Source organism: Chlorocebus sabaeus, chromosome 14 (genome assembly GCF_047675955.1).
Source record: "Chlorocebus sabaeus isolate Y175 chromosome 14, mChlSab1.0.hap1, whole genome shotgun sequence".
Taxonomy (NCBI): domain Eukaryota; kingdom Metazoa; phylum Chordata; class Mammalia; order Primates; family Cercopithecidae; genus Chlorocebus; species Chlorocebus sabaeus.
In genome coordinates, this window is record NC_132917.1 from 74,888,700 (window position 1) to 74,904,849 (window position 16,150).

Below are 16,150 nucleotides of genomic sequence, written 5' to 3' on the forward strand. Positions count from 1 at the left end.
ATCTTCCCAACCTATTTCATCACAGAGGTAAGAGTTTGCTGAACATTGATTCCATCCTTCTAGCTATGCAAGTTATTAGGGTTCCTAGGACCATCCCATTTAGCATCCTATAGGATGTTTAGGACCCCTAGAGAAGAGACAGAGGCGTGAGAGAGTGAAACACATACTTTATTTCTGTGTAGATATTCTTTCCAGGAGCCCAGGCTTGAAAATGTGGAAACCTCAGGAATGGCCCCTCTCCACTTATATTCTTCTCCCCACAAATTAGGCCAATGAGGTCAGCTCCTGAGTCCCCTTTCCCCAGGATTCTACTCTGTCCTTATCTCTTAGTATTCTCCTGGGGCATAAGGAGGAAAAGGACTCTTATTCTTTAGCTCCTCCCATAAAGGCTCCCCACTCCCCTCCTCAATTAGTGTGGTCTAGGAACTGTGAGCTCAAGACATACATCAGGGCTCCTCCCCGAGAAAGCATGAGGAGGAGGAGGAGGAAGAGATCGGCACAATACAAATATCACAGTGTCAGCAACGAGATCTCACATTTTGGAAGTCACGTAACAAAGATGGTTCCTTGATATTTCATATTTTATTACTACTGGACATTACACCAAGGAAACACACTTAGATAAACACAGGGTGACGCATTTCTAGAATAAGAATGTGACCCATGCACAGTACAAATCACAGTGCTTCTCACATGTGGGAGATGATGACATTTTTGTGTCAGTGGACATTGGAGACTGGGTCAGAGGAAGGTTTGCTGGCACTCTCCAAGCAGATGCTTTGCCATATTGGAAACTGCCCAGGACCATGCAACATTCCCTTTTACTATGCACAGAGATGATGCTGTTCAACCTTATTCCTTTAGGTCCCCTGGAATGACTGACAGCTCCCTTTGTAAGTACCCCAGAGAACTCTCATTCCAGAGGCTCTCCAAAGATCCCAGTCTTTGGCTTGACTGCCCATGTTGAGCGTGGGTTTTTAGAACGCTGTGGAGAATCTGTCCTCTCAGATGCCTCCACCACTGCTGGGCAGCTTGGACTCACTAGGACTGGTGAGTTAGTTAGTGATGGCCAATAAGGTGGGCTCCTCAAGAGCTGCAGGGGCTGTGTATCCCCAGCTCAGGGCAATGTCCAGAGCAGGTGCTCAGTTAATCCTCATTGAGCTCAACTCCAACCTTCTCTTCCATAGATGGGATGTCCCCAACTTCTTGACACCGTCTTCTTAGGTACTTCTCATAATCATGTTAGCTGTTTACATCCTTCCAAAGTGAGTAATCCATACACAGCAAGGGTCTCTTGGAAGTATGACTAATGCTTAGGGCACTAACTTTTGTTGCTGCTAAATTTTGTCTTCCATTTATATATCTGCAATGATCTGGCTTCACTTAGTTTATTTAATACTTCCTATGCTGCTTTGGAGAATGTGGTTCTCGAGGTTTTCTGGCTTATACTATTGCTTCTTCCCCCAGGCCTGCGGATGCCCTGGTAGAATTAGAGCCAACAGGACTGGCAAAGGCTGTAAACAGTGCATTGTTCTCCCCTTAATGGTATGGATGTGGCACATGTGCACCCGTTATGTAAACTACCAGGAGGACATTCATGGATGTTACACGAAGCTTCTGCTTCCAGCCAAATCTGGACAAAACACAGATCTGGGAGACAGAAAAAGAAAACTGCGTGCTCATCTTCTGGAAACTCTAAATCCGAATTAGGATTCAAAGCATTCAGTTCATGGCTCTTGGAAGACTGACTGTCCTTTAGGGTTGATGAGTCACTCTATCTTGTAGAGACAGGAAGCTGGCAAAGCTATGGGGCAGGGAGGAGACATTCAGAGAGTCTGAAGGGAAGATGCAAGATGCTCTCTTCCCAGAAGTGCAGCTGCAAAGTGCAGCCTTCTTGCTTGTCGCACATATGAGCACGATGCGAGTGTAAAATTAAGAATCAAGGTTAGGGCCCCCACCCTAAAATACCCAAAAGGTCAAAGCAGGAAGCCCATGTTTGTCTTCTCTGACAGTGTTCTGCAGCTGTGAAATTCAACCTGCTAAAACCAGATGGATGTAGGCTTTGGCATGAAGTCCTCTGCTCTGTCAAAAGCCAAAACTTTCCAGAAGAAGGAATGTACTCAGGATTTTAAGACAAATCGGAGAATGTCTGAGATGGATAGTTACAGATGGCCTTAGCAATTGCTACATCTCCAGGAACTGGGTATTATTTATGAAACTCACTGCTCCTATTCTTTTATTCTTTTTTTTTTTTTTTTTTTTTTTTGTAAAACAAACAAAAAAAAACCCATACAACCTTGAACCATATGATGTTAAGATTCAAAGGAACACTTAGATTATCTAACTCAGCCTCCTTGTTTATAAGTAGGAAAAAAGGGTCAGCTACACATTAAATGCAGTGCAAGTCTACCAACTCCTGGTCTGTAAGAGACATTAGCAGGTATCAGTGGACATAGTCTGCTTGTGTCGGCTGCTCAGGACAGTCACTGGGGACATAATGTGGAAGCTCGAGGTTCTCAATCTCATGATGTGTAAATGCACTGAAATACTGAGATGCCAAAAAGGGGAATACATATGTTTCTTTTCACAGATGCTTTGAAGAAAGGGCTAAATTTTTCATTTAGATATTATGTGGCGCCTTCTTTTGTTCATCCTGTCAAGTGTAGGCTGGGGTGATGGGAGCCTCCAGCTGCAGGAGGCTAATGTGAAATAACTTTATTGAAGTAACACGGGGCTCCAGGAAAATGAGTCTTCCGGGTCTGCAGCTGTGCTGCAGAATTCATCCTGAAATGAGCACTCGCATGCAGCCAAAGTCACTTCCAGAATCATGGAATGAATGGGCTTTTGGGAAAAGCTGGTCCAACCTTTTATTTTACAGGCTCAGCAGAGTTCAATGACTTGGTTTGAGTCACACAGCATGAGGGTGGCAAAGATAGGGAAGAATTGAGATTTTTTTTGACTTGAGGATGAAACGTTTTCCCTAAGCCATACTGACCCTTTTTGCAAGCCCCAATGTGAGGGTGTTTCTGATGGTTCCAGATGAAGGGTATTTCCATGCATGAAGGGAGGCAGGACAAACGCAGTGGGGGCTGCACCTGCCAAAGGCCTTGTGGCCTAGGAGACCACATTGGAGGAGAAGCTGAAGCTCTCTGTCATGGTTTTGGAGTCGCTTCGTGAAGAGCAGTTGGAGGTCAGGTCCAGGGATGAAGGTGTGGCCTTGGGGCCATCCTCTGGCTCCTCCTCATGGGCCCCCACCACTGTGGAGATGGTGGTCTCCAGGCGGCTGACTTTGTAAACACTGCCCTGGGTCTGGAGATAGCGGGTGGATTTCATTTCCAGCCCCTCATAGTCGCCGGCGCTGATGAAGGGGCAGCACCGGAAGGCATGCTTGAAGCCCAGACGGAACCTGGAGAGTGAGCAGATGAAGAGGTGACCCTTTGGGATGGCCTGCTCAGAGGGCTGCCCACCATTGCATCAGCTTGTTAACACATGGTCATACCCAAGCGTGATTCTGTTATTGTTTTTAAAATTAACTCACAGCTGGAGATGCTGAGGCCAAAAAGGCTTAAGGGTCAGTCAACAAGGTCAAATCCAAGACTAGAAAAAAATCCGTCACTGGAACAATCTTTATGTGAAATATGTCTTTACTAGGGGTGGCCCTGAACTATGCTGTCTCCCCCAACATGGGGTCAGCAGACTTTGGGTCAATTCTACATCAACAAAACGCATTCACTAAGTGTTTACTATGTGCACAGCGCTGTGCTAGTTACTGGGTGGTAAAAACACATATCAAGATTCAGTCCTTCCCCTCGAGTAGCCCATTGACTGAAGGAGGACTCTCTGCCAATCATGTTCCTTCAGGGTGCCTCAGTTTCTCCAGTTGTTAAATAGGAAGAATTAACCTTTACTTAAAGGTATGCTGCTAGATTTAACCTAAAAAAAAGTGCAGGTGGGTCATGAAACTCTTAGAAATAAGGGTGAATCTGTGAGTTAGACTAACAAGGACCCTTTGGACAAGTTGAAGAGAAGGTCTTTCCCCAAATTTCTAGTACCCGAGTGTCTGATTCACAGAAGGCACCTTACAGGCTGAGGACTGATGGATATAAAGACGGTAACAACCATTTTATTCTTCTCCTTCCTCTCTCGCCTCCTTCCCCACCTGGAGGCTGGTGGTGCTCTGGATGACAGACTGTGCTGCAGCCATTGTGCGTCCCAGACTGCTTTTGGGAGCCCTCTGCACCCCATGGTGAATTCCCTACCGCTGACCACCATTCCTGATGGGCTCTGCCTTCTGTTACTTCTCTGATGTTGGCTTCTGCTGCAGGATGGCTCTCCCCAACCCGTTTGACTAAGTGAGGCCAGGAATCAGGCCTCTGGGGTCACAACTCCTTTTTGCCTTACCTTGTCCTGCTGGAACTGCTGGAAGAAAGTGGGTAAAGCTGCTCAGATCATAAGATGAAATGGGAAGAGGACAGTGAGAGATCAGAGAAGGCAAATGTGCTCTGTGCGGGGATGGAATTCTCTTTCTGCATGCATAGCCCACTGTGTACTGGGTCCACAGAGCAGAGTGAACAAACTCACACGCCACAGCCTGGAGCCTGGATCCAGCTTGCAGACCTGCCTTACAATGCATTAACCATGGAAGTTTTTAATTCCCCCACTAGTTGCCAGTATCTATAAATCAGAAGAGTTTGGACAATAATATGGATTTCTGGTTCCCCTTGGAAAAGAAAAAAAGAAAATCAATCCACTCTGGGCTCCCATTCCTGGATGGTGATAATCAGCCAGGCTGATTTGTGTGATGACAAGTTAGGTGCAGTCCCCGCTTGTCCCTCTTGTCTCACAGCTGGGTTTACTCATTTAGGATGAGGTAGATGGTCTTGTGGCCCCTGGAGAGCTCATGGGGTTGGGATCCTCACCTGTCATTGAGGCAGCAGTAGATGATGGGGTTGTACATAGTGGAGCTCATGGCCAACCACATGATGGCCAGGTAGACCTGCTGGATAAACTTCTTCAGGTAGAGATCCGGGTTGATGTAGGGCAGGAGGAAGAAGATGTGGAAGGGCAGCCAGCAGATGGCGAAGGTGCACACCACGACGATCATCATTTTGACCACCTGGCAAGAGGGTGAGATAGGTGAGACCACCAGCACATCCCCCTCTCTCATGACTCCTTCCTTTTTCCTCCCATGCCCTCACTGTGCACAGTATGGGATAAAGCAGGAAGTATTTAAAAGAAGCCCCTTCAAGGAGGAGAAAGGATCCTTACTACGTGGTGCTACAGGACTTTGGTTATGTCAGCTGTTCTCAAAGTGTGGTCCCAGAACCGGTATCACCACCATCCCCTGGGAACTTGTTAGAAATGCAAATACCTGGACCCTATTTCAGACTTACTGAATCAGAAACTCTGGGGATAGGAACCCAAATTCTGGGTGTGACAAACCTTTCAGATGCTTCTGATGCATGCTCACATTTGGGGACTACTGTGTTACATTATTCTTCATGACTGGAGGAACCCAGGGAGACAAATTAATGAGCAAACGTGAAAGGTTGTTCAGGAGGGAAAGGCCTGGGGCAGCAGGCTGGGTGGGCGGGCACAGCAGAAGGGGTGGGACAAGGGGAGACATAGTGAGCTAGGGCAAGCTGCTTGGTTTGGAGACTGAGTGGGAGGGAAGGAGAAGGGAAAAGATTTGACTAGCTGCAGTCAGAGAGTGCCAGATGTTTAAAAGTGATTTAAAAGAAGATTTTGTGAATACTGGATACTATGATCTGAATGTTTGTGTCGCTTCAAATTTATATGTTGAAATCCTAACCCCTGAGGTAATGACATTAGCAGGTGGCCTTTGGGAACCAATTAGGTCTTCAAGTCAGAGCCCTCATCAATTAAATTAGTGCTGTTATAAAATAGGACTGAGAGAGACCCCTCTTCCCTTCCACCATCTGAGGACATAGAAAGTGCCATCCATGGACCAGGAAACAGGTCCTCCTGAAATACCAAATCTATCTGTGCTTTGATCTTGGGCCTTCCAGCCACCAGAGCTGTGAGAAATCAATTTCTATTGTTTTTAAGCTCCCAATCAAAGGCATTTTGTTATAGCAGCCCAAATGGACTAAGACACCAGGCGATGTAACCCCTTCCCAAGACATCTTTAGCAAAGAACTCTACAGCATTCATATAATGCTATGCAGAGAAGTACCAACAGAGAATACTATGCAAAGAAGTAACAAAGAATAAAAAAAGGAATGAGAAAGCTCTTTATATACTGATTTTCAAAGATCTTGTCAATTTTAAGTGAAACAAGTGAGAACAGTATGTATTTACTATCTGTGTAAAAAAAAAGAGAAAATAATATATATTTACTTGCTTATAAATGCCAATATCTGGAAGGGTTAAGAAACAAATAACAATGGTTACCATTGTATGCATATCTGTGTGTGTCCATGTGTGCGTGTGTGTGTGCAAGCTTGGGACCTGGGTAGATGGCAGATCTAGAAGGGAGAGAGGCTTCCCATGATAAGAATTAAATTTTTTTAAATATTTCATTTTGAACTAATTGAAGGCCCTGAAGAAGTTGCAAAAGTAGTGCAAAGCAATTCCAGGTACTCTTCAACTAGCTCCTGCAATGATATCATCTTACATAACCATCTCACATTATCAAAACCAGGACACTGATCATTCATCAAACTACTGACTATATTTGGGTTTTGCCAGTTTTTACGTGCACTCTTTTTTTGGTGTATAGATTTATGAAATTTCATCACAGGTATAGATGAAAACACAAGCACAGTCAGGATACAGAGCTGCTCCATCACTGCAAAGAAACTCACTCATGCTCTTGCTTTGTAGGCCACTCCTCCCAATCCCCCTCAAACACTGACTCCTGGCAACCCCTGATCCATTCTTCGTCACTATAATTTTGTTCCTTTGAATGCTTTTTGATGTTTGAACCACGTGAATGTATTATCTTGTCAAACTTTAAATAAATAATAAAAAGAGGACCAAATCACTCTTCGCTGATTTTTTATTTAAGTGTGTGTGTTTTATTGGATCAACAGGTTGCAATTACTCTTAAAGAGCAAGCGAGGTGGCTCATGCCTGTCCAGCCAGATTTGGGTTCCAAAGACACTGAAGAAAGATTCCTCTCCTCTCTGTTGTTCCCCAGACCTGGGGATATCTTGTGCTTACTGCCTTTGGGGCTCACAAGTGTACCGTCCCTTCTCGACAGCCTGTTGTCTGTGCCAGGGTGGGTTGGTTCTGCCTGCCTCCTGCTCACCTTGCGCTTGGCAGAGACTTGCTCATGGTAGCGGTCAGAGGAGTCCCCGGGGATCTCACTGGCCCATAGTGTGATTCCCACTACGGTGTATGCATAGCCAATCACCAGCAGGGGGAGGAAGTAGATCAGCACAGTTACACAGATGTGGTACCTACAGCAAGGTAAACAGGAAAGGTCAGTATAAGATATTGTTTTAGGTTTTTTTTTTTGTTATTGTTATTGCAGGGGCAGTCAAGGCTTGGCAGCTACCTTTCTCAGCATTTGCCATTAATAAACTCGGGCTATAAAGCACACTCCAGGGAGACTTGTCACCTGCATAGGGTGGATAGGTGATACTAATGAATACACTACAGAAAACAAATCTTTTCAATTTATGTTTTTCTTGTGGACTTCTTCCATAATGAATACTCCTGCTCAGATTGAAAAAAAAAAAAAAAGAAAACATTGATGACAGGGCACTGAATCTGTTGTATACCCATGGCAATTTCAGTTGATGATCAGTTCAATATCATTTGCCCCCCCCCGCAAAAAATGCAAACTCAGGCTACATTAATAGAACTACAGTCTGTAAATGAAGGAGGTAATTATACCACTCATTTCATGCCTGCCAGACTACACTTATGCTCAATTTAGTACAGGGTTGTACACCAATTAGTACATTCAGTTGAGAACTACCATGATGGCTGATAAGGCCCAGTTCATGCTATGTGATAAGTGGATTTATCCACATCAGAACAATTAGCTTGAATGAGAGAGATAAGACTAATTCTAGAACTAGGATTAGTGGGTGGGTGAAAGCCACATAGCATAAGCCATTTCTAAGCCTGGGCTTTAAGAATATATCTTCAGATAGAAGTTGCCTGGGTCCCTGAATTACCCCTCGGAGGACAGATGCCAACTGACTCACACTTGACTGGGACATGAGCAAGAAATAAACCTTTGTGGTGTTAAGCCTCTGAGATGTTGAGGTTTGTTACAGCAGCACAATTTATCCTTTTCTGTTAAAGGGAAGGCTTCTTTTAAGTAGAAGACTTAAATAAGGTTTTTGAATTTTGGGAAAATGTATTTTTTCTCGGGGGTTGGGGGTCCTTGGTTTGTCTGGTTAGTGACAGCCCTTTTCTTAGATGTGAGTATAATGGAGATACTCAGAATTCCTAATAATAATAATAATACTAGGAAGAACAGCTAATATTTGGGGGCACTTTACTCTAGGTCACTGTGCAAATAACAATACTAATGATAGTATTAATAGCAGAAATGGTAGTTAAATTCGAGTGTTGATGAAAAGCACAAAGCCAAGCATTTTACTAGCATTATCTTATTTAATCCTTAAGCAAATGATTGGGTAGGTACTATCAATCCCATTTTGTAGACGAGGAAACCAAATTTAGAATTTAATTTTCCCAAATTCACAGCTGATAAAGGAAGGAGCTGAGATTAGAATTCAGGTCTGTGATGTCAGAAAACCAGCTTCTTGGCAATGGAGAAAAGCCACCCAATGATTTTTTTCTTCCACTCTGTTTACCATTCATGCTTATTTTAGGCAATGATTTTCTTCCAATGAGGAACACCCACTTATTCACTCAATTTCTCCTTTGTAGATACTCTGTTTGCTTTTTTGTAAAGTCCCATAGTTTTTGCTACTTATTCAGTCCCTCTGCATATCACATTTGCATTTGAAGATACTTGAAGAGTGCTTAAGTGACAAATCATAGATTGCACCAACCAGGGTGTGAGTGCATATGTTCTGTGCAGACAGGCTGCTCCCGTCTCACCTGGCTTTCAAAGCCCTCTGAATTGTTACCTTCTGTGGGAGCCTCAGGGCTCTCCAGCCACCATGACAGGGATTACATATTGTGTTTCCTAGCTGATCTCAGTCCCTCCTGGTTGCTGTAATGGCATTGCTTGGAAGCAAAATGTTTGGAGACTACAGGGGCAGGGAGAACCTGAAAACCTCCAAATTGCACTGACTTCTACCTGAAAGAACAGCCCTGCCTTATGCAGACTAATCGTTTGTGACCAAAACATGTCAGCTGAGCTTTGCCGAGACATTGCTGCAGGGCACCGAGTGAGATTGGGTCGGAGTGTGATGGGAGGGACACTCTGGTCAACTCGCTGATGCTCCTTACCCTGGACCAGCGGCCCTCAAACTCGAGTGGGCTTCAGAATCACCTGGAGGGCTTCTACAATCCCACAGGGCTGGGTCCCATCCACAGTTTCTGACTCAGCAGGGCTGGGGTGGGCCTGAGAATGTACATTTCTAACAAGTTCTCAAAAGATGCTGATGTTGCTGTTTGTGATTCAGACTTTGAGAAACATTGTCTTAGGCCAAGGGTTCTCAACCCCAAATGCACAAGAAATCACCAGGGAAACTTTTAAAATGATCAGTGCCCAAAGGTATTTATTCAATTGGCTTGCGGGTGGGAGCAGGAAATTACATTTTAGAAACTGTCCCCAAGTTATTCTAATAGACAGCTAGCACTGAGAACTCTTTCAGACCCTAGGTATGCAAGCCTATTGGGACTCCATTGTTGTCTGTGATTTAATGATTTTATTAAAGTGTGTATTAACTGTGTTTTCTGGTTCTGTATCTGAGGCTTTGGCATCTGGGTCCCTGCAGCTCAGGGAGGAACTGACTCTTTCAGAGCTAATTCTTTGAGAAAACAAACAACTTTCCACTTGGATGCCTTTCATATGCAAACTAACCGAAACACAGCCCATACTTCCACTTGCTTGCTTTCTTGGGCTCTTACAAGGTAGGACACTATTTTCCTGCCCTAATCACCCAAAGGCAGGCATCAGACAACTAAGGGCAGCTCCTATACCCTGGAGGCTGCTGAAGTCATTCAAACCAGCCAATCTTAAACCTGTTTACCTGGCCTTGCCTGCTCCTCCCTGAGAAAACCCCAAAAAAGGCTTTCCTGTGTGGCTTGGCTTGGTGTGGGGCCATGGCCCTTTAGCTTGGGAACTGTGAGCAATAAAGTGCCTTTCCGTGGCAACCATGTCCTGATCTGTTGGCTGCACCATACCTGAATACAAAATACAATCTGCTCTTTCCCTTTGTGAAATCACAGATCAGATTATTATGAACATGCAAAGATAAATACATAAACATAATTTATCAGTCTTTTAAAAATCCTTCCCTTTTTAAAGAAGCAACAGTAATTGTTATTTATTTGAAAACAACAAAAAATATGGGCTTAATTTCAGCTAAAAGGTGTTAGAGTCAGGAACATTGATTTTTCCATGTTCCTATAGGGATAATTAAATACAGCATAGAAATAGGATCCAGCAATTCTATTTTTAGGTATAGACACCTAAAATTGAAAGCCAGGACTCACACAGACATTATTTGAATCTGCACACAACACCATTCACTATAGCTAAAAGGTGGAAGCAACCCAAATGCCTACCAATAGATGAATGGACAAACAAAACGTGGCTTCTATATGCAATAGAATATCATTCAACCTTAAAAAAGAAGGATGTGATGACATGTGTGACAACATGGATGAAGCCTGCAAACATTCTGCTAACTGAATAAGCCAGACACAAAAGGAAAAGCATTGCCAGGTTCCATTTATATGATCTATACAGCACAGGCAAACTCATGGAGACAGAAAGTAGATGAGAGGTTTACCAGGAGTTGGAGGGAGCAGGTGGGAGCCATTGTCTAATGGGTACAGAATCTGTTTGAGACAAAGATGGGGATGATTCTGTTTAGGGGTGGGTGGGGAGAACGTTTCAGCTGTTACAGAAAGGTTGACATGAAGAAGTAGCTCTGGAAATGGATAGTAGGGATGGTTGTACAACCTCGTGAATTTACTTAATGTCACTGAATTGTACACTAGAAAATGGCAAATTTTGCTATACATATTTCATCACAATAAATTTAGTAACAAATTATGTAAGAAAAATTGAGCTAAGTTGGCATTCTAGGTTTCCAGATTCGCAGTCTTTTGCTCCCCTGAGGCACTTGACAACTACACCCTCCCCGTGCCACATCTCCACTGAAAAATAAAAGGCAGATTTGATTCTTGGATGAGATAAAAGGTTAAACACATCCTTCTAAATATTGCTCAGATAAACCTCATTTACATAGAAATTACAAACGCTCAATCCAAACAGTGTCCAACTTATCAAAAATTATAAATGAATGTAGGTCAAATCAATGAAATTCTATTATTAGAAAATATAAGATTCAATACATTTTTTTACCTTGATGTCTTTTTAGAAAAGTATATATATATATTTTTTATCATATCTTGTAATTAACTGGAGATACGTCTATTTATATGTGTATATTTGTCAAAATCATTATTTTAGAGAGCTGGTCAATGAGCCAGCACAATCTTATTTTGTTTGGCTCCATGTTTGTTTTGGCTTTCATTCTGCTATTTCCTAGATTTCTGCCAGTTAGGATTTTATCAGCTCTCAGAATAAATATCTGCCTTGGGAGAAGAGATCTGGGGTTAAGGATACACTATAAGTGAGCATAACAACAACAGCAAGAGGCAGCAACAGAAGAGACTGGCTGGCCTCCAGCTGGTGAGATATGTGCTGGGTTGTCATAGACATGAGAGAACCCAGCACAATGATTTTGATCATTAAATCCTGCTGATGGACTCACCGGAACTTTCAGAAGGAAGGCTCAAGCAACAACTTCATGCCTTTGTTCATCCCTGTAAGCAGTGAATGAGGCTTGACACATTTTACAGGATAAGCTTGCTGAATGCAGACCGTGTAGCCTCAAATCCTGCAGATTCCCTTGTCCTTAATGCCGTAATATCTTGGTGCTCACTAATCTAGGTTTCCTTATGTCCCGCTAGCTGGGATCATTGTCGAAAGCAAGAATAGTTCCAGTTTCTGAAATAATCCTCAGGATTTGAAATCAAGGTTGATAGGTTTATTAAATAATAACTAGGTGTTGTCATAGTGTACTTGGTGGAGACTCTGGGTGCCTTAAGGTAGGGGAAGAAGGTGGCCAAGAGGGCACAGCTCTGGGTTCTCCATCTTTATTCTAATGAGATAGCTCTGCTTTGCTGGGTTTATATATTGACTTTCTGTGGATGATATTGTTCAGGGGTGGGTGGGTAGAAAATTTCAGCTGTTACAAAGAGGTCAAAGAGCATTGATAGAATCCCAACCCTGATCCAATGCATTACCATTCTTTGCAATATCCATACCACATAATCATCCAGAATCTTCTTGAATACCCCTTGTGACATGCTGCTCACTACTTCTAAAGCTGAACTACATCAGTGACCCTTGGAAGCTTATTAGAGATTCAGACTCTCAGGCTCCACCCCGAGGGACAAAATCAGAATATGCATTTTAACAAGACTACCCAGTAATTCCTGTTCAATTGGAAGCACACAGCTCTTGGTCTTGGTTACACATTGGAATTGCCTGGGGAGCCTTGAAAAATTCCAATGTGTAGATCCCACTCTAAAGCTTCTGATTTAATTGGCCTGCAGTGCAGCTTTGGGCTCCAGAGATCTAGAAGCTCCCCAGGTGATACTCCTGTGCAGCTGGGGCTGAGAATCACTGGCATTGAGACTTCTGATGCTGGTAGCACGACTGATGCAGTTCCTCCTTAAACCCAGTGAATAACCTGTGGTCACGTAGCTTTCACACTTAATCCTACATCACAAGCAAACCTGAATCTGCAAACCTTCTGGGATGGTCCTGCAAACGCAAGGTGACCATGAACTTGTGGTTCCCCAGAGCCCCCTTTGCATTGAGGGCTTTTGAGGCCATCTCTCATTTGATACTAGCTGAGCAGCCTCGTTCCTCCTGCTCTTTCTCAAATGTCCCTCATATTTTCTCTCCTTCTCACAGCATGGTGCTAGATTCTTGACTTTTTACTTCCTGGAAAAAAACCAGCAGGTCAATGTGGCTTCCTGACAGTAAAAGAAAGCAATACTCATGTATTTCTTGGTTGACTCACATCTGGATGTTACAGCCAGATTCCAAAGATCTTTGAAAGTTCTCTTGGAGGCAGGCAAAAATTGCAACTGGTTAATCGATAAATTCAACAAAGATTTATTCAGCACCTATTCTATATCTGGTCCTGTGCTAGGGGCTGCGGACACTGAGGAGAGTTCCAGTTGTTTTCTTCTTCTGGAGCTCACAGTCTGCAGGGGAGTAGTGCCGAAGAGTATGCCATGGGAAGTGGCTGACAGTGGTTACCTCTTCAAGGGGAGTGGAGACATTGAGTAGGGGCGTGAGTGAGCCTTTTTCAAATATAGATACAATGTAAAAATTAAAAATAAACCTAAATACAATGGTCCAGTGTTTTGTGCATGTGTGTAAGTGTATAATGCGTTGGTGAGATATTCAACCAAGCTGGTCAGGGAAGCTTCCTGGAGGAGAATTGCATGGCTAAGCCCTGATACACAAGTAGGAGGTAGGCAGGTGAGGTGGGCACTATCAGGAGGGGAGGGAGCAAGCGCACAGGCATGGGGAAGGAGCCTGGCATGAGGCGGGTACTAAGATGCCATTTGAACTGAACAGGACATGGCTGTGTGAGGAAGTGCCAGAAGACTTGGCTAGAAAGGAAGACAGAAGCAAATCACAAAGGGCCTTTTATGAGAGTTGTGATTTATTCTGAAGTTGGTGGAAAACCATGAAGTGGTTTTAAACAGAGAATGAACACGGTCAGAGGCTTGTGCTTTGGCAGTAGTGGAGCAAGTGGACAGAGGTGGGAAAGCCCAGAGGCAGTGAGCCTTTGGGGTGCTCTGTGGACCCGGCAGGAAGTGGCGCTGGCCTAAGTGAGGGCTGTGGCAGGACGGATGGACGATAGGAGGGGAGAGATTCAGGAAGCACTGTGGCTTGCAGGAAGAGCTAGTGGACTTGGCTGTGGATGGCAGAATTTACCTGAATTTCTGGCCTGGGTGAATTGGGGAGTGAAGGTGACTGTCACTAGTGTGGGGGACCCAGGAAAGAGGAACAGGCTTGTCGGGGGAGTTGGTAGATTGTCTTTTGGACATGATGACCTTGAGGGCCAGCAGTTACATGTCTGGATCTGGATTTGGGCTGGTATTAGATTTGGGAGTCCTCATGTGTCCAAAAACCATAAGAAGACAAGGGGATGCAAGATGACTACGCGAAGAGAGGAGGTTCACATCTAGGGGGTGGGAGCAACACCAGGGGAGAGGCTGGAGGGGAGAGGGAGGAGAAGGGGGAGAGAGACTCCAGGGGCAGGTAGAGCCTGCCTCCGTGAGGGTGGGAACTTGATCTCTGTTTTTGGACAGAGACCCAGGCCAGATTCAATTTTAGTGGCATCGTCAGAGAAAGTGATGATGGACCAGGTGAGTCAAGTGGGAAGTGAGGAAGTGGAGGCAGTGGGTGTAGACTCCATTCTTAATACACTTGACCATGAAAAGGAGGGGAGAGAGCCAAGGGCCAAAGGAAGCTGTCTGTGTGTCTGGTTGAAAGGATAAGGGATATGAAGCCCTCTGTACCTCTCTGACACATCACCCAATCTACCCTGGGTTATAGCCACACGAGTACATGTCCCATCTTTCTGCTCTTCAGAGACAGGCCAGGACAAGGCCTCCATCAACTGGGTCCAGACACAAGCCCTGGGCAGGAATGTCCCAGAGTCACCCTGTCTCGCGATGGGGTGAGCCATCAAGGCAGATGCTGAAGCCCACATATTTAAGTCATGGAAGAACTGGCATCACAGGATCCCCATGCTCAAACAGTGCTGCCTCCTGGTGGAGTCAATTCCCCTGGGGCAGTTCCTTAGTGGGAAGACCACACTGACACCTAGCCATGAACAAGACAGGGAACAAAGCAAATTCTTACTGCAGTCTCTGCTCAAATTGCACAAGTCAGAATTTCATTGTGTTGTTCTCCAGGTTACTTTTTATATAAGACTATTTCATCTGCTTGATTAGATTAAATGTTCCTTATAGGCAGAGCCCATGTGGTGCTCCTCTATTTTCATCACAAAATCGGCACCAAGGAAATACTTCGTAGAAAAATATCATCTCGGGTTTCAAAAAACATTAGAATTCTCACCATACTTGTCCCCCTCATCCAGCAAGAAGCCCTCTTGACAGCATCCTCTGCAGAAATTGGCCCAGCATCTGCTTGAATGAGAGTGCCTGAGCTTTTCTTACCTATTTCTTCTTTAATAGATAGGTTTCTCACTACAAGTACTATATACTCATTGTCGATTTGAAAATACAAACAGGCATTGAAAAAAACTTCAAGGTTTTTCTAATCATGTCACTTAGAAATAAATTCTGAGAAAATGGATTCATACCTTCCTATATCTTCCTACACACACTCATATTTGTACACACATAAGCATACTGTTAGATTACTTTAAAAACAATGCTATGTCACAATCATCTTTTTATGTCAATAAATATTTCTACAACAAAATTTTTAATAGCTGCGATAATGTTCTATTGCATGGAGGTACCGTAGTTATTTAGCTAGTCTTCTATTTCTTCTATTTGGTACATTTGAGTTATTTACAATATTCTAATATTTAAGTGATACTTTAATTAACATATTCAAATATGTGTTGTTGCTTCCATTTTTATTTCCCAAGATTAAAGTCACCAGACCTAAGTTAAAGGGTTTTTAAAAGGTTTGATATATATGGTCAATTTCCAGAAAATATGTGCCAATCTGTACCAGTTTATGAGATTACCCTTTCATTTGCACAGCTGCACTGGGCATTATCAAGTATCATAGTGTTTGCCAACATGATAGGTCACACATGGTCCTCTAATTATAATTCTTAACTCATTGTAAATTAAAATTTTATAATTGTATTAGTCCATTTTCACGCTGCAGATAAAGACATACCTGAGACTGGGTAATTTCCAAAAGAAAGAGTTTTATTAGACTTACAGT

General features: G+C 43.6%; 1 protein-coding gene across 1 annotated transcript; it reads right to left on the minus strand.

Moving 5' to 3' along the window:
• Positions 1-2,275: 2,275 nt before the first annotated feature.
• Positions 2,276-13,033, minus strand: TACR1 (tachykinin receptor 1). The gene is made up of 4 exons (XM_073022716.1): positions 12,921-13,033; positions 7,274-7,424; positions 4,920-5,116; positions 2,276-3,406 (listed from the first exon to the last, which is right to left on the minus strand). Exons 1-4 carry the CDS (start codon positions 13,031-13,033, stop codon positions 3,115-3,117), a joined length of 753 nt encoding a protein of 250 aa, XP_072878817.1. The 3' UTR covers positions 2,276-3,114.
• Between the last annotated feature and the right edge of the window lie 3,117 nt (positions 13,034-16,150).